Source organism: Gadus macrocephalus, chromosome 12 (assembly GCF_031168955.1).
Source record: "Gadus macrocephalus chromosome 12, ASM3116895v1".
Classification (NCBI taxonomy): domain Eukaryota; kingdom Metazoa; phylum Chordata; class Actinopteri; order Gadiformes; family Gadidae; genus Gadus; species Gadus macrocephalus.
The window spans coordinates 9,455,841-9,474,895 of record NC_082393.1 but is presented as its reverse complement, the minus strand read 5'-3'; the positions used below and the strand labels follow the sequence as shown (position 1 = coordinate 9,474,895).

General features: G+C 42.0%; 1 protein-coding gene across 1 annotated transcript; it reads right to left on the bottom strand.

Annotated features, from left to right (window-relative positions):
* Positions 1–1,462: 1,462 nt before the first annotated feature.
* pgm1 (phosphoglucomutase 1) lies at positions 1,463–15,145 on the bottom strand. Its single transcript, XM_060067175.1, has 11 exons — positions 14,801–15,145; positions 13,347–13,509; positions 12,374–12,517; positions 11,752–11,877; positions 10,319–10,509; positions 9,330–9,484; positions 8,708–8,823; positions 6,022–6,157; positions 4,154–4,337; positions 3,126–3,260; positions 1,463–1,998 (listed from the first exon to the last, which is right to left on the bottom strand). The coding sequence occupies exons 1-11, from the start codon at positions 15,044–15,046 to the stop codon at positions 1,909–1,911; spliced, it is 1,686 nt and encodes a 561-aa protein (XP_059923158.1). The 5' UTR covers positions 15,047–15,145; the 3' UTR covers positions 1,463–1,908.
* Positions 15,146–19,055: the final 3,910 nt, after the last annotated feature.

Sequence of the window (19,055 nt, the reverse complement as noted above, 5' to 3'; positions counted from 1 at the left end):
CTATAGACGACGGTGACCGGCACAATCCGAAACCTAAAATAATGTGCAGTTTGAAGCAATTTGTTCTTTTTTTGCTTCTCATGGAAGTAAAAAAACACTGTGTGTGAGAGATCATTCTTGCAAAAAGTGATGATAGTAATAACAATGATTACAATTTACAACCAGGCCTATTTATCAGTCATTTCATTATACAAAAATATATACATAAAATTCCCAAGGGCTCTTGTCAAAAACTACATTTACAAAAAAAATACCAGATCTCACAGCCCTGGGTCTGGTCCAGCTCCTGCAGACTTGGCTAGTGGTGGCCTTGCAGGACTTACCTTACTGTGATAAGGCCAATCATTTATCAGCATTATGTTGACGGTCTCATTACGCAGACATTCTTTCCCAACAGGTCATCGGTCTCTCCTCTTGGCCATGCGCCCTGGCTCTCCCTTCTGGAGCGAGAACTTCGCTTGGAAGAACCCAGCGCCTGGATATTTGGGAGGACTTTTTGGCCGGGACAGGATCTCTGTGTTCATCCCTGGGAAAAGCTCACATGTGAGAGGAACTACTATCATTTATGTTTTATCCCGAGCACGCTCGTTTCCACTCTCTGCTGGGAGTAACGATGAGAGAGTAACGATGAGAGAGTAATCGCCAGCCAGACAATTATGGCTGATCGCCCACCCACCCACCCACACACGCACACAGGTCCTCAGACTTCCAGCTCTCCGCACTTTCCTCAGGCGCGGCCTTCAAGACTGCCATTGGTTTCCGGAGTCGCGGAGAGAGCTATTCTTCAATGCTGACTCAATGGTTTTCAGGGTTTATTTTTGGACCACACGGGTCATCATGCCATGTCTGACAGGAAGTGACAACTTCTCGTCCGACCCGGGGCGGCTGAGCGCCACACGTGAGCGCAGTTTCTCCAGAGTGAAGTATCGCTTGGCTGCAGCGGGCAGCCCGGCAGTTGTGGCCGTGGCCTCCTGGGATTAGCATGGCGGAGAACCCCTTTGCACCAGATTACTGGGTCAGTATGGTCACCACACCTTCTGAATGGACGGCAAAAGAAAAGTGGGATCTCAGCTCAGAGAAATATGATAGCCTCAGCCAGTGAGCTTGTGTGGCTAAAAGTGTCTGATGATAAAGGAAGCTTTGTGGCCCAGGACTAGAAGCAAAATACCATGACTCGGCTGTGCTCAACTAATAGGAAGCGTGTTTTTGAATCTCAGGGAGGAAACGTGCGTTCATAGCGTGCCGTGCAAAAGAGCATGAGAGCCGATGTGTGGGCCAGACCCCCATCCAGTCTATTGTCTGATTCATTCAACATTAATAACACTTGTTTTATGGAGAGGTGTTTGGCGTCAAAGTTTGCTCGGTTTGTTCAAACCACAAACGCACACACGCATGTACGCGTACACGAAAATTACGGATAACACCCAGAATCCATTTCAATGAAAACATTATACAAAAACAGTTTTCAGTTTCTTGTGTGAGGTAATCTTTTTATTTCTGATATACTTTTGTTAACCGATGGTTAATGTCATGATGTGTTTTAGTTGATATTTCGTAGGCTTGTGAAGGAAAGGCACTAGGTAGGGTCACAAGTTGCCCTTGGTTACAGAGTTCACAATTTCACCACTTAGAAGCAGAGAATAGAGATGTGGACAATCAAAGATGGACTGCGTACTAATTAGGTCTTTGAGACATGTGACTGACTTTGATCTGAGTCGGAGTCGGAGACCAGGAATCATCAATGATGGAGTTCTGGTTCCGCTTCTGCTTGGTGATTGGGTAAAAGATAGGTTAGGTACGAAGGACACCCGCAGCCAGGGAAAGGTTCAGTGGTGTCCCGATATGCGTTTGTGTGTTTGGGAGGATTGCCGCGTCAGGGTGTTTGATGTGTTAGGGGTGAGGGGGGGATCATGTGATGACTGTGGGTTTAGTGCGCCCAGTCTTCTCCTGGAGCTGGGACACCTTCAGAGCGATGTCCACCAGCGGTGCCAGCATCACCTGCAAGCCAGAGGCACGGAAACATGAGGTTAAGGATAGGGGTGGGAGGGAAAAATACATTCATGTGAATATTGGCATTCTTTTCTTCCGCAATACCTTTTTATTATATAATTAAAAGATCTCTTTAGATCCAAAGAGTATCTTAAATACCTGCTATTTCTGGGCCACAGTAGGAACCATTTGATTTAAGAAATGTAGACACTAAAGAGTTTATTTTAAGTCATGGAAAGAAGGAAAGAGAACCAAAGCAAACGGAGCATTAAAAAGCCTTAGTCATTGTAATTCCCGGTGTTCTCCATAGCTTTCCCGTCTGTATCAGTTTAAGTGTCAAGATGGGGCTCTTAATCTTAATGTATCCCACAAATCTTCCCACTACCCCTCCTTTACCACTTTCTCTGCTTGCTTCCCTCCCTCCCTCCCTCCTTCCCTCCCACCTTTACCACTTTCTCTTGCTTCCTCCCTCCATTACTTCTGTCTCTTTCTCTCCCTCTCTTCCAACTTGCTTTTTCTCACAAAGCTCTCTCCCCCTCTTTCTTCTCTCTCAAATAACAAACTATAACTCAAGTCCTGAACCCTAACTTCAAAATGCAAGGTTTTATATCCACCATTGGGAGTCAAAAGGGCTCCAACGTCTGGCCCTGTGGCCCCCTGAAGCCCACAACAGGGCCCGGAGCCTTGAGTTAAGATCAGAGCAGAACATACATTTGGCCCGGTACTGGAGCAAAGGGGGAACCGTCAGGGCCGACTCCCACACACACTGCTGGGGGCCTATTAATCGTTGCACATATTACAAACTCTAACCTACGGTAGATTAAAATTGAAGCAAACAAGAGAAACATTTTGAGCTAGGATGCATCCTGGTGGCTCAAATGTAACATTACCATTTCCCTTTTCTAGTATAGTTGAGTTTAGGAATACGTTGTTATTAGCCTTGCATCACAATTGTTGGCACCACTATGTGGTGCTAACATTGTTGCAACAGAAAAAGCCAGCCTTTCCAATTCATTTTGGGGGAATAAAACCTGGAAATAATCTTAAAACAAGAGATATTTCTTGATCTATTGAGATAAAAGTGTAATCTGTCTACAATCAACTTTCAACAAGGAGAACTCAGGGTGTGTGTTGACCTGTGGGTCCTGGTAGATCTTCTGGGGGTCCTTCTCATAGCTGTCTATGTAGAGCCTGATGGTCGCGCCTGCACTGCCTGTACCGCTGAGACGGAAGATGAGTCTGGAGCCATCAGAGAAGATTATCCTCAGGCCCTGAGAAATAGAGAGAGAAAAATCCATGCCAACATTTATGACAATTTTCTATGCCAAACTTGGATAACCCTCTTCATTTACACCTTTTACTTTTAATTAAAGTTTACAAAAGCCAGCTTCTACCATTAACTATTTTGATAATTAATAAACACAACTCGCTCTCATGTGGTGATTCATTTTACTATACCCTTTATTATAATCATCTTGCCCTGTATGCTATGTGAATGACATAAGGTCAGAAAAACACTGAGATTCTTCTGAAGAGACTCTTGTTTCTTAGAATGGTCATCCGATGTTCATGCCTGCAGTATGTACTAATATTCAAACCTGGGGACCAAGGTGGCACAAGGCAGTAGCATCAGGAGAGATTCAGAGGGACAAATCATCTATACGGTTTGTTCAGGGACAGATTACGCCCCTGGCGTGAAGAGCCTTTACATTTTTACTTTACAGCCTTTACCTTTACAGGGCTTTAATAGGAAGATCTGTGAATGGCACATGCATGACCGTGTCTGATAAAAAAGGTAGAGAATGTTCAGATGAGGACATTGAGAAGTTAGGCGATGATACATTGCAAAAAAAAATTGAATAATGATAAGGATGGAAGTCGGTTGATGGTGAAGTCTGTATGGGCATTGTTTGATAACAACCTTGCCTTTGAGCTCTTGGGAGGAATCAGAGAAGCGAGGGAATAAAAACTGTGTGCCGAAACTGGAAAGGCAGGTGTTCTTCAGACCAGCTCGGCTTTTGTATTACTGTTTAAGTTCTGATAAAAGTTGTAAACTTCATTCGGTGGTTTACTGATCTCTTCCCTTGTTAGAGTTTAAGTGTTGTACTTTCCACAACAGAGACAGCAAAACAATCCCACTCACAGACTTTATCTGAAAGCTCACCTGGTTTTTAGACACGCTCCCGTCCACAGGGTCGGTGTAGGCGAAGTTATCGGAGACGGCCACTTCGTATGTCTTGTCGCCAGACGAGAACTTCTTCCCCACGAAAGAGGGAGCCAACATGGCCGCTTCCAGCTCTGTGATCATCTTGTTGGCTGCGTCAGAGTCCACCTCCTCATAATCATACCTGTAGAGAGAAGAGGTTAAACCGGGGATAACAGCCACGCAGAAGGAGAATTCATTTAAATCTTACAGCATTTAGGTATTGCTCGATATTCCAAAAATAATTATCTATTTTTTTTGTGTCATTATTTATTTTCCATGTTATTTTAACCAAAATGAATGCCGGAAAAATTTATCTGAACACACTTAACTTATACAATGTAAAGTACATGAATAGTCCCATATGGGGAGTGTTTATTTTGGAATCTGCAGTTATAAGATTCCTCACAGGGTGGTGCCATATCACTTTTAATTAGTGATCGACCATGTATGGCCGATATTTGCGTTTTTACGTGTATCGGCCGGGTTATTTTCGGTATGAACGATTATTATTATTTTTTCTTTTTACTTTCTTCGGCATGATTTACAGACAGTTCAATGAATGTTAATTTCTTTAGATTGAGACATTGTAACATTTGTTATCATCATTGTTTCATTTTTATGATGTAAATTGAGGGAGGCTTAGCCTGGAAATCCAGACCCAAATCTAGAAAGCTGTAGGGTCTGGGCCGTCGGCCAGTAAAATATTGGATTTAATATTAGAGCAGGATCATGGGAAAGTACAGGCTGCAAAATTACCAAGGATACATTCAGTGAGACAATGGGTGAACAAGATTCTTTTTGAAAAATGTTTGCATTGTGGGTAGTGAAAACATAGGTAACAAAGGTGAGTGGGAGTGACCATCGTGGAGGGTTTAGGATTGGCGGGCGGGACCAAGTTAAACTGCAAGACACTATGGAGGAAGTGGACATGTCTGCAAGCCTGCAAGCAAGGCTGCAACACAGTTAAAGGAATATACACAACAAAGGAGTCAATCGATTGGTTTGGCCTGAGTATCAGACTTCGTGGCTACAGTGGGGATGCAAATGTGAACTATCTTAACATATCATTAGAAAGAGGAAGGTAGGTATCTTATGATCCAAGGAGAATGTAAACAGTTCCTTTTAGATTGACTAGTAACTATTAGGGATGGGCACGAGTAGTAAATTCCAAACTCGAGTGATCGAATGAATTCCTCGAGGATCAATCGAGTACTCGTTTAATCTAATCTATTTTTAGAATGCAATGCATCTGCAGCAGGAATAGGGCTAAACATGTAATGCTTATTCTCAATCAAAACAGTCAGTTATCAGAGTATTCCTTATTTATTTTTGCAAACGTTCATAACACATTTTCCTTACAAAAGTAAATATGCGTCTCACAATTTAAATCACGTCGAACAAAGGCCTGTAACGGTTTTAGAAAAACACCGAAACAAGTAGCCTAACCATTACAAATAATTTAAAGCTGTAAATAAAACAGCAGCAAATGAACTAAAAAAATACTCAGCGTTGTGATCTTCTCTCCACGGCCGGGATTACAGCTGCGTCTTGCGGCGGTGAAAATAGCCTACACACTTGGTTGCTGCGGGCCTGCTTTCCCGAACTCACCGTTGTGTTTCAGGATGTTGCCTATGTTGCCTATGTTGCCGCATAGTACTTGTAGTACTCTGGTAGCACAATTTCGCTTGGCATATTTTACATTTCCCTTTATGATCTCCTATTTCTGTAAAGTATTTCCATACTTCGTTGCGCTTTGCTCTAACCGCCATCACTCACTTTCTGATATTTCCACGACGGTCACTGTCACCAAAAGGATATGTGCTGACCTGGTGAAGAAGTTCCTGCCAAACTTGTGCCAGTGCTCCTTCATGATCTCCTCCACACTCTGCTTGCGAACGGCCAGGATGGACAGCCAGGCCAGCACGGCCCAGAGGCCATCTTTCTCACGGATATGGTCAGAACCTGGTTCAACATAGCAAAGAGAAGACAACAGAGAGGCTTAGATTCATGTGAAAATAGGACCATTAATTATAAACATTATTATCATTGTCAATTGATTAAACAGGAGTTCCACTATAAAAACTATCTTTGATTCTATAAAAAAAAAAGTTATTTTAGTATATTCATAACTCAAATCTGATTGAATGATTTATGACGATGTATGATGTATCATCCACTACAGAGCATCTTAGTGATGCTGTGTTCCAATGAAAACACTAAAAACTATTATTTGCGTCATGTAGTCTAACCAAGGGGCGAAGAGAATGAGAGTAAGTGTGGAGGTACATGGCATGAATCAGAAAAAGAGTGGAAAATCACAAACGGAAACAAACAAAACATCCATAAAAAAAACGTGAGAAAATGACAAGGCTAAGAGAAGGCTCTGCTCACCAAAGTTCCAGCAGGGTGACCCATCAACATGTAGGTGTGTTTAATGGTAAGGCTAGCTAGAACATCGTGTATGGCGCGTTTCCACCAGCGGGTGCAGTTTGGTTAGGTATGAATAGGTGCGGAACGGTTAGCGTTTCCACGAGTAGGGTCTGGCTGCAGCCTGTAAGACATCCACATCCAACTGCTACGTCACTCACTCCTATCCAGTGGCGAAGTGTGGTTTAAATCCCTGTGCGTGGAAAGGTTCAATCTCTTCTTTCCCAATCCCTAACCCAAACCACTACTACCCTATCCCTATCCCAGCTAACCCTAACCCTGTTGCGCTAACAATTAGCCTGTTGCGCTAGCCTGTGAACCTCGTTAGAATGTAGCGTTTAGCAATGTACAGTGAAAATAGTCACCTGAAAAATGTCCCACTATATCGATGTTTAAAAGGGACATAAGTTATTCACATCATCTCTGGCATAAAAACGATGACTATTGTGACGTAGCAGTTGGATGTGGATGTCTATGTCCTTCAGGCTGCAGACAGACATTATTGGTTTCCACCGCCAAAGTGGGCGGGGTCCGGACTTACGGTGTGTTCCTGAATTCTCGGACGCCAGCCTTCCGAGTTGCACGTCTGACGTCTCGGAGCATTCATAGAGTTCCTGTTCGTCTTTGTGATTGTGGCATGAAATTGGCTAGTCGTTGTTTATGTTTAGCTACATTAGCCTCTCTAGCAAACACAACTTTACATTATATTGCACGCAAAGCAAGACCATGCAATGCATAAATTGGTTACTGGAATAAAGTAGCAATGCAATGTTAAGTGTGTAAGAGCTTTTAAAATCGACAATAGAATGACCTACGTGGTACAAATACAAAAAAGATAATCTCTTCACGGGCGCAGCCATTTTGTTGAGAGCGTCATCACTGCTCTTGGTCTACTCTCAGATTTTCGAAAGATGAAGATAAAAGGGGGGCGTGCCTTCGAGAAATGCCGCAAGAAAGCTGGGGGATCTTCAACTTTCGACTCGGAAGTCTGGCGTTCGAGGATTCAGGAACAAACCATTAGCCGTAAACACGCCGTCCGTTGATTGGTCGACAGAATCGTCTCTTCCGTGCGACAGGGGGATAATAATGAATAAACAATACCCGCAAGGTATTTCTGGACAACGACGATAACTTTGTTTATTGAAGAAAATGTTGCACAAAAGTTTGCCGTCCTTCCTGTACGTCCTACATTGTTGCTAATTTTTTTGGGTCGCGTTCTTCTTTTTCATTCGATTTATTAGCAGGCTACACTTTTTAGACTGTGTCTCAACCGCATCCTTCGTAGGACGCGGTCTATGAAGGTGTGGCCTTCGTAGGACGCGGTCTATGAAGGTGTGGCCTTCGTAGACCGTGAAGGTCTACGAATCCTTTAAATCCGGGAAAAGAAGGCTGCATTTGTCGGCCGCATTTGAAGGAGCCTTTCGAAATGGGACAGCCTTAACGCGTCGCAGTGACGCAATCGGCATTTGAATGCAGCCTTCGAAAGGATGCGTCCCCTGAATTGAGACAGTCGGCCTGCTATGAGGTCACGATGCTTGCGTAGCTGCTGTGGCTATCGCCATCCGGCTTAAACTCCACCCTACCATAAGGGAACAGTCGGCGGTGGAAACGCGAGCCATAACTGTGCTGCGCCTTACCGCATATACACTACGGACTAGGGATCGACCGATACCGATTTTTTTTTAGGGCCGATACGATACCGATATTTTTTCATCAGCCTTAGCCGATACGCCGATACCGATTTTCTTGACCCGATTTATTTATTTATTTATTTTTTAAAGGAACATTTATTGAACTTCAATATAAAAAACAATATTTAACAAATAGTAAAAACAGGTGAAGTAGAACAAGTAAGAACAAGTAGATGAACAATATTTAACAAATATTAAAAACAGGTGAGGTAGAACAAGTAAAAAAAATAAAAAAAATCGGCGAAAATCAGCCGTGTATCAGCCGATACCGATACACGTAAAAACCGCGAATATCGGCCGACCGATATATCGGTCGATCCCTACTACGGACCTTAACGTACTGGGCCTAACGGCACCCGCCGGTGGAAACGCGCAGATAAGCAGGCTTGCTCACCGGTGCCGAAGCTCTCTTCACCGCAGAGTGACAGCTTGCCCGCATCCATCAGATTCCCAAAGAACTTCCAGCCGGTGGGTGTCTCGTACAGCTGCATCTTCAGTGCTTTGGCCACGCTGGGACAAAAACACACACTGCTTTAGAAGAAATAAAACAAAAGCCCAGCTGGACAATCTGAGGAGAATGAATGCAAACTAGTAGGGGCTTAATTGTTTGCATTTATTTCCTAAAATATTTACTTTTACATAGTACCATATTTCAATTATTGTTAAGGAACACACTAGGTTACTTTTAGGCACTTATTAACCGGCTAGGCCTTAAGTAAATGGCAGTGTGTATTTCTACAGGGGCCAGTCTACACAGTGTTCATTTAAATTCTTCACAGTGCTGGCTGAGTTTGTGTTCACCATTTAGGCGCTTACAGATCCAACGCCGCCGGCAACGACTGGACGAAAAAAATATGAGCTCACCCTAGATTTGAGCTCATTGACCATCAGATTTTAGATTAGTAATGAATTAGTATTTTGATTATCAATCCAAAGTCTGATTAGTGAGAATGCTTGGGCCCACATTCGAGACAATCAGTCTAGCTGCTGTGAAATGTGTCCAGCAGGGGCCTCACTTGTCCAGTGCGGCGCTGGTGGGCATGCTGCGCGCCAGGCCCTTCACGCCTGTCCTCTGGAAGTAGGGGATGCTGGTGATGTTGGCCGCGATGACGGCCACCGAGTCCGAGGGGTTGACGAAGAAGCCGTGCTTACCGAGCACCATGTTGCGGTCCTAGGGAGAAGATGGGACCACACAAAACACACTCAAAACACTATAAAAGGAGCAACACTCAGGGTGGGGGCGGACTCTCGGAACATGGGGATTTGTGTTATTTTTTTACTTTATTATACAAAAAAAATGCTTGTAGTCAAAATATGCCTCTTTCCGCCAACCGAAGAAGTAGAGAAGTTATGCCTGACTTTTCATTGGTGGCAGCCATTATAAAAGACTTCTTATTACACCGATTATATTGGAAAGTTGCACCACATTATTTGAAAACTCTTTCCCAATAACCTAATCAGAACCTCTATGTGTTAAATAGCTAAAACTATCCTTAGAAAGAAAGATAACAGTGAGTCAAGGGTTGGTAGTTGTGTTCCAGAAGAAAAGATGTGAACTTTACTTATTTTTGTTCCTCATCCTTCTTTCCCTTTTTTAAGGGACATTAGTTTTCTTGAGATGTCTCCCTTTATTAGGCATTAACACATTGACACATTAACACCTCAGAGGTCGGAACAATGGAGCGTCAGAGAAATGACATGGACCGGAACTGACAGCTGTCTACTGAAAACATCTTTCTTGAATGCCACCTGAGTTTGTTGTTGCTGGGGTTGTAAAGAGGTCAGCCGGTGACTCTATTACCACTAGTTGAAATGGGTAAAGCGCCACCTTTCGTACCGGGGTATGACATGCTTCGGCCAATGATTACATTTTCTCACTGCCATGTGCTCAGACAATTGCAGTTGTCCAATTGAGGTGCATAATCGAACTATGGCGGATGAAGCGTTGCGTGTAAACGTACTGAGTGACACATTGACAAAAACAACAAGTTACAGGATAACTTACACCGTCTCCATCGAAAGCGGCCCCAAAGTCGTACTCGCCCCCCTTCATGGCTTGGACCAGGTCGGCCGCGTAGGTCAGGTTGGGGTCAGGGTGGTGGCCCCCAAAGTCCTCCTTAGGGACACAGTAGACGGCCGATGAGGCTGGGGAGCCCAGTTCCTCACAGACTATCTTCTTCACGTAGGGGCCCACAACTGCAGATAGGGTGAAGGAACATTACAATGGGGATTAACACTAAATAGTAGAAGAGTTGGTGAGGTTTGAAATATGAAAGAAATTATAAACCGTATTGGTAATGGTGGCTTCCATTTTCTTCACCCTCTGTCTTTCTGCCTTTTACACAAACATTCACTTAAGGTTCTTCTATTTTTTGGCATTAGTAATTGGAACAGTAGAGGGCGACTGGGTACCTGAAACTTGGTATGTTTTTCCATTATCCTCAGAGTGTGCCCTGCATTGGATTTCCTAGCTACTTCCTCTCCATTAGATGGCTAACAAATGCAGAAATTCTTGAGCAGGTCACAAAAAGGCATAGTATTTGCTCTTCTAAATTCCAGGCTGAACAAAAAGGGGCCTGCATTTTAGCATTAGGGCCCTATGGATATAGCCTGGTCCTACCAGACTATCGTACTTCATTTCATTTGTACAGAAGGTCTGGAACTGCTCAATTGACAAACTTTCACTCACTTGGAGGCAGGTGTCTGTACAAGTTTTAAAATGATTGGATCTCTGCCCAGTGCCACTCTGGATCTGCCATAACCAATCGCATAGCGTTTGGTCGGGACGTATGTCGTGCGACGGCTCCTTCACCACTAACGGAGCCAGCTGGAAAAATCTAACTTTTCCCGAACCCGGTGGGGAGAAGCGCCACAACATCATTGCCACCAACAAAACTCTGCAAAGCTTGTTCTTGCTCCGGCTTTAATTGATCGATTTTCGGCAGCGATCCCACAACAGACCGAATAGCTTCTCATATCCTTCTCCATTGTCTTCCTCTGACTACAACTGAAACTGGCGCACGACCTAGACGTCATCGTTCTCAGCCACTCCCTCTGTTCGTTGATTGGACCGCCAGAAATCTGGTTTACATGGAACGCATTTACATTAAGCAGACCCAGACCTAGTACTGAAGTGAAATGAAAATTGAGCGGAAGTAGGTAGGTGGGCGGTGCCAGGCTACTATGGATCGTGGGTTAATTCTACCAAATACAGTATCAGCCTTTACATATACATTATTTCAATTTGTATCAATATTTTCATGGAATACATTTTTTGTCTGTCAAAGTACTTTTTTTCATCGTCAGTATAATTATATTAGATTTTCTATTGTAGATCCAAGCAGAGCAATTTATTTGAGTTTTTTTTATTTGAGTTTTTTTTTTATTTCTGAAACATCCAAGGACGTTGAGGTTGCAGGGCCTTCCCCAGCAACTCACCTCCGTGCATGGCATCCAGCCGCACGTTGATGTGCTTGGCTCCCGACAGAAGCTCCTTCAGTGCAGGGAAGTCGAAGATGCCCCTTAGCATTTCACCATACGCCTCCACAGAGTCCACGATGTCAACTGAGGCAGAGACAACACAACGACTTAAAGCACGAGACTATAGAATTTTACTGAAATGTTTTAACTAAATTATAATATTGATAACACTATTTCTAAATATCGATAAGATGTTTCCTTGAGAATGTGCAAAAAATATTCTCAAAGCGCTGCAGAAGAATTTTATCTTTCCGATAATTAAGTAGATATCTAAACGTTATAGAGGAAATTAACGAATATCTATTCATTGCTGGTAACTGTGAAATAAACTGAACCAATCCCAATGTGATTATACTATTGAAAAATAATGTCTGACGGGCTATGAAGCGGCCAAGGCACACTGATGGTGAATTGTGAATAACAGAATACTCTCATTTAGTGGCACAACAAAATGAAGATGCAACCTATTGTGTACGTTACGTAGTGGTCAACACTGCCTGCAACATTAGTAGACACTGCTAAGACATGAGATTCACCATGCTGATGGGTGAAACCGTCTTCTTGGCCCCTCGCATGATACCTGTAAAGGGCTTGAAAGAGTCCACCTGGAAGGTCTGCTTGCCAATGGTAGACAGGTCCACCTTTATTTCCGGGCAGATAGGGTACTCCTGCAGCCCTTTGCTGACCTCGTAGATCTTGTTGGTGATGCCCTCTGGGGCGGGTCCTTGGAGGGGGGTTTGGGGGACAAGAAGGAATATACATGAAGCTCTGTCGACTGGTCAACTGTGGCCAAATGGTGAGGTTAATGAACCTAAACTTAAAACAAACACACAACATAAAGGGCGGGTGTAGTTCAGTTTCTAGCATATTTGCTGAACACTTAATACATAGATACATAAACACACCCATGTGAAAGCGCTGGTGTACTTAGGCACAGCACCACCTAGATGGAATTTATATTGAAATTTAAATTTCTAGTCAAATTGTGCTTGATTAAATTTTCCATTCAAACTATGACATAATTGGACACTCATCTTTTCTTTATGTGGGGTCTACCTACTGTGAAGTCTCACAAATCCGACTTTGGTTTAAGAATATAAAATCTTAGAGCAGACAAGCTCAAAACTTGGTGACCGCATGTTCGACTTTCTTTCACTTCATATTTGTTTGGGCCAATCGTATTGCTGGAGGCAGGGATCTGCCTTCTAACTGCAGAATTGGCTAGTCACCGTAAACCCAATTACCGCCTGCACTAGTAAACTCTATAAAAAACATCTGTAAAGATTTTAGTATAAAATTGCCAAAAGAAATTTGCTGTAGAAATACAGATTAAAAAATTCCTTCTGAAAGCTTGATTCACTCACACAAAAGGGTTTGTGCGTTTCTGTTCGCTAGAAAATCTCTGTAACAAAACAGGAAACAATGTGTAACTCGGCTGCTTTCTGTGTTTTTTGCTTCCAGCTCAAGCTCTGTCCTTCCTTTCCCCAGAAGCTCTGCTATCCAATAGAATGACTGCTGGGTCCAATATTAGCTACTGTGTAACTGCTACTGACCTCCACTGGCGATGTTGTATTTGATGCCAAAGTCTCCATTGGGCCCCCCAGGGTTGTGGCTGGCTGTGAGGATGATGCCCCCCACCGCCTTGGTCTGGCGGATCACACACGAGACCGCTGGGGTAGACATGATGCCATCCTGCCCGATCACCAGGTGGCCAATCTGAACGAACACACACACACACACACACACACACACACACACACACACACACACACACACACACACACACACACACACACACACACACACACACACACACACACACACACACACACACACACACAGTTTGTAACTTAACACATTGAGTGATGCTTCTTTTTAATATTAAATAATAATATACAATTCTGACTGAAACTGTACATTTTGTCTCGCTAAACCTTATGTAACTAACCCTTAAGTGTACCTTAAAATATTTGTGATTTGAAAGACAATAAATTGAAGTCCTTAGTAACTCATTCTTAGGATACCAAAATTAGTTTTATGTATTTTGGTGGACATAATGAATTAATTCGAGAAATAATCTGGCAAGGGCATCTGTGAATCGGTGAGCATCGTGGTTGGTATGCATGACCCCATTTCTGATTAAATAAACGCAGGGTGCAACGTGACAGTCCGCACGTTCGTCTTACGTTACGGACCCCATTCGGCTGACAGTCCAGGCTTCATCATACAGGCGAAGGAGCCAATTGCAGTCGACCACGGCTGATTTGATAACAATAACACTGTGGCACTTCCCATTATAACAACGGTACAGTGAAGGACCAATTGCAATTGTAATTAAATGTCGAATGTTTAAAACACGCCAATTCATCTGCAACTACGTCCAGTGGGCTTTGCGCCTAGTTAAATGCCAAGGGTACTGATTTGCATGCAATGATCGACTTGCACTTTCCGAAATGCCACTGCGGGGGTTTGACCAAGGGGACACTGATACTGACTAGCACTAGTAACATCTAAACACGTTCACGTTCACATGCACTACAGTCCAGTATGAGGGAATGGCTTGCTGGGAACATTGTCATGCACCTCGCGCCTATTGCAATATTTAAACCAAGTTGACACAAAGTATCAGTATTTAAAGCCCTGTTTTGCTGGCTGCTTTATACCACACCATATTGCAACATATAGCTGAGGGTCAGTATTACAACACTGTACATTAAACAATTTTGTTCAATTGTTTCCTTGTGGCATTGACAGCTTACTGTGGGAAATGTAGCAATGTCTTTCTACGGAGCCCGTCTAGGGTCGGGGTTCCGTATCTTTCAGTAGGCGACCGTGTCAACAAAACAAGCTTTGGCGTAAAGTTGTTTGAGCACTAAAGTTAATGCCATTAGCTTGCAAATGGACGTTAATAGTGAGTAGGTAGTAGTAATGAAGCAGGGTCTTGTCATTTATAAGCCACACACGACCCAGGTTGTAGACTGAACGTCACGTTTAATTTGTTACTGACCCCGTTAGCAGCAGCAATCTGGACGATCAACTGAATTGCTTCTTTCATGTAAAAGCGTCCATCTCCCCCGACTACCAGAGTGGCTGCCTGGCGCTCAGACGGCTCCACGACAGAGAGGATACTCTGAATGAAGTTTTCCGCATAGTGCTCATTCTGTTGAAAGACTGTCACCCTCTTCCTCAAACCGCTCGTGCCAGGCTTCTGGTCTGTGTATGGCTTGGTTTTCACTACTGTTATTTTCACCATTTTCGCCCAAAAACCTGGTGACTGTGCGATACGCTGTTTAGCTAGGTGGACTCAATCGACTACATTCAGCTCTGCCACACGTACAGCCCAGAGTCCCGCCCCCTAAATGAACACCAGACACCATGATTGGTATCACTGAAAATGCCCAGCCCAGAGTCCCGCCCCCTAAATGAACACCACACCATGATTGGTTCCACTGAAAATGCCATGTGTACTCTGCTGTACTGACTACTGGAACTTGTAATGTGTTATAAAATATACATTTGTACTAAATTAATTCAACAAAATTCGGCTTTAGTTAAAGTTGTTTTTTCTATATTCAGTTCCTTTACTTTACAAATTAAATGATTAGGTTCACAAAAGAAAGGTAGACACCAACATTGTTTGGTGTCTACTATATGTAACATAACATATTATGTTACATAAAGTAGAGACTATATGTAACATAACATATTGGTTGAAATTATTACATTACCTGAGAGGTATAGTTGTATAATTATAATGTAAACATATTGTAAAATACAAATAATCTTTGGAAATTAGGTGCATTTCTGTGACAGGTTTCGAGAGATCAAACTTCACAATAGTAATCCGAGTAGATGTTGTGAAATAGTTTAGTCCAGTACACTGCTGCTTGTCTGTTGCGCCAGTATTTGAATCCCATCTTCAGCAGAGCTAGCCTAAACAAACCGTTAACTATCACCTTAACCTTTTTGTCATTGCAATGTCATAGTAGAAATAGAATCATGCCAACATATGAGCCAACAATACAACTATAATCCCTCTAAACCCTCAATCCCAGGTCTATTTCTTTATAAAAAAAAATATTTATATATATACAATATTATAAAACTATTTATTTCTATTGACCTGCTTTCAAAATACATTTGTACAAAAAAGACAAGCAAACTTTGAAGCGCCTCAGGACGTCGACCCTATGCTGTTTCCCAGCTTCTCTGATTTTTCTTGTCGAAATTGAAACACACATAATACTTTACTAGAACAAGGTTTGACTTAGTGAAACCTTGTCACACACACACACTCACTCACTATGATAACACTTTTATTATTCTATCATTAAAATTTCCGTTCAGTTCCATTTCGTGGCCCTGGCAGGCAAGGGGTGTGTTGTTCTTCTGCACTGAATAAAGAACACCATACATGGGGGGAGGAGGTTATGCATACATCTCATATGTCATGTGGTGGCTCTACTGTTTCAGCAGAGAAAGTCAAAGGGCACAATAAAGGCTTTGGAGGGTATAAATAGAAGGTCATGCCTGCGCTGGGTTGAGAAAGGTCTAGGGTGAATAAAGTTCAGACTGCAGGAATGCCTCTTCAGTGCCAGCCACCCTGTCCACGCTCAGCACTTTAGGACTGTGGGGGTGTCCTGGGATCTCTGCTAACTACACGTTTATCTAAAGTCCGACCACGGTCAAGCTGAAATGTGGGTGAAAGGGGCATTTCTTTTTCGCTTCAGATTTGTTTAGATCAATCATGTGGCATGAAGCAGGGATCTGTAAGCGCCTACTTGGTGAACACAAACTCGGCCAGTAGTAAAAAAAAAAGAAAGAAAAAAAAAAGTATCTGTAAAGGTGTCAAATGAACACAGTGTAGAGATGCCACTGTAGAAATACTTATTAAATTACTTTTGAAAGCTTCTTCCACTATAACATGCATGGGTAGATTACTGTGATTACACAGCTGATGTGTAATTAAATAAAATAGATTTCTATCATTGTCAGATTTTACATAAGACATATCAAAGTCAGTGTTTTATTTGTCATATACACTGTATAACGCAGGGTTGTTCTGAACAGTGAAATACTTTTTGACATGGCAAGTAACAAATGCAGAAGGCTTTAGATGATATCAACTTAAAGGGTCTCATAAAGGCACTAGGAACATGATGAGTTATTAATTTATATAAATTCTCTTAGAAAATCAATGCTTACATTATCTGTCTATTATCATCTTACATGGTGCCTTCATACCAAAGAAGAAAGTGCGGCAAGAATCCATACAAAGTCAATGCAAGACACATTTAGAGGCAAATTTTCTGCCAGAAAAATGTGTCAAGAATAGATGACTGGCATGACGCGAACAACCTAGTTAATGCGGATTTGCACGATTCTAACACTTTGCTCAAGTTGAAATTACCCTTCCAAGGATCCTGGGAGAGTTCGGACTATTATTAGTTGGACTTTCTGGCCCCCTCCTTGGTCCTTTCCAGTGACAATATGTGGGATGCAATAGTTGTTGTATGCCTAGGTGTCGCCACCGCACCAGAGATGTTTAGGGTGGTGGTTTAATACTTTATTGAAAACAGGACTCCCATATGGTTCCTTCGTGACGCTACACAAGAGCTGTGTGCGCCTACGGATGCCTCTGCATTGGGTTTTTCGACGAAAGACTCATAGTGGTTGTTATCTCAGCCCTGGTTGAGAATTAATTGGAGGAAAGAAACGTTGGCGTTCACAAGAGGTAAGCCGCTATTCCTAGACTTGCACAGAGTTTTGAAGTGTGTGGGATCAAACTTGCGAACATGTGGTGCAAATATTCGCACCACTTTTGGTGTGAACACACAGTAAGGATGATAAACTATACGAGTACACCTTCATGATTTTCAGATGGTTTTGAGTGCGTGGCATTCTTAAAACTTTACATTAAACATGAAACAAACATAACACTAGCTTACAGTACCTTCAAAATATGTATATGCAAATATAAACAAGATAACTTATAAATCGACATTGAGCCATCACATTAGTGCTATCGATAAATGCAAATTATAGATAAAGATTATAGATTCACATTTTGATAAATATTAAAGATCATACTACAGTCACACTGTAGAACTTCATTGGCTGGGCAGGGAGCTCTCCACACAGCAGTAGGTCCACTCCTGTCTCTCGTTGATGGGTAGGACATGCTGGTGAACCTAGTAGAGATCGCAGTAGACATTGTTCTTTAATGAGCCCCATCACAATCTTTTTTTATCTATCCAATATAACCATGATTAAAGTGTAACTCTTTTTTTTTTTTCAGATGCTTTTTTCATCGATAATCGAGTATAGAGCTTGCCCACGAATTCCCGGAGCAATGTAATAGCCCAAATTGCTTGCATTATATTGGCTAGGGTTGGTGTGAACGCTTCCAAATTTCCATTTTTTAACCACTAATATTGCTCAAAAAGCACCAGACCTCTGCAGTAGCATGACAAGGGTTCCTAGGGCTGCAACTAACGATTATTTTAATAATCGATTAATCTGTCGGTTATTTTTTCGATGAATCGATAAATCAGATAAAAAAAATGTATAATTGTAATTGCCGCATCTTTATTCAAAAACTGAACATCACTTCAAATTCACAGTGCAGACTAAAGTGTAAAAACACCAGTTTATTGCTCCAATGTCCCAGAACTATTAAAAGTAATAATAAATTATAGAAATATAAAAGATCATAACTGGGATAACATTAAAAAAAAACATACAATGTATGATATACATTTATATATGCATACAATATATAAGGGATGTCCATGGTTAACCGATAAGATCTTTAACCGGTAAATACTAACGGTTAAAAAGAAATGAAATCATCTTAATTTCTCTCAGATGACAGGAGATCGTTAATTTTTATTGATATTGATAACATTTTCGAGACTCCTTAAAGATCAAAGCCTTTATTGATACTTTTCTATTATTTTGTTGAAATATAACTTGTATTATTGCTTTAATTGCTGATAAGATGATCATAGCTCAAGATAGGACGTTAAACAGGTCATAATTCCATCGTTACTATCTATTTTATATTGCTGGGAAAAAAAGTTTTTGTCCAAAATCTAAATTTTCTTTTTTTTGGTGTTGCATTTGAACACATCAATCATATTACTGAGACGACCTGAATACATCACATTTGACACTGTTTGCTACATTTTTTGAGATAACTAGCTCTGTATCCTGCAGATTTTAACATGGATTTAAAAACTGGATTACTATTTTTAACTGAC

Excerpts from the sequence above, each read along its gene's own strand:
- pgm1 (XM_060067175.1), bottom strand. The coding sequence starts at position 15,046 with ATGGTGAAAATAACAGTAGTGAAAACCAAGCCATACACAGACCAGAAG. Across the intron at positions 13,510-14,800 it reads AGATTGCTGCTGCTAACGGG|ATTGGCCACCTGGTGATCGG; the intron begins GTCAGTAACAAA and ends GTGTTCGTTCAG. Across the intron at positions 3,261-4,153 it reads GGAGCGTGTCTAAAAACCAG|GGCCTGAGGATAATCTTCTC; the intron begins GTGAGCTTTCAG and ends TCTATTTCTCAG.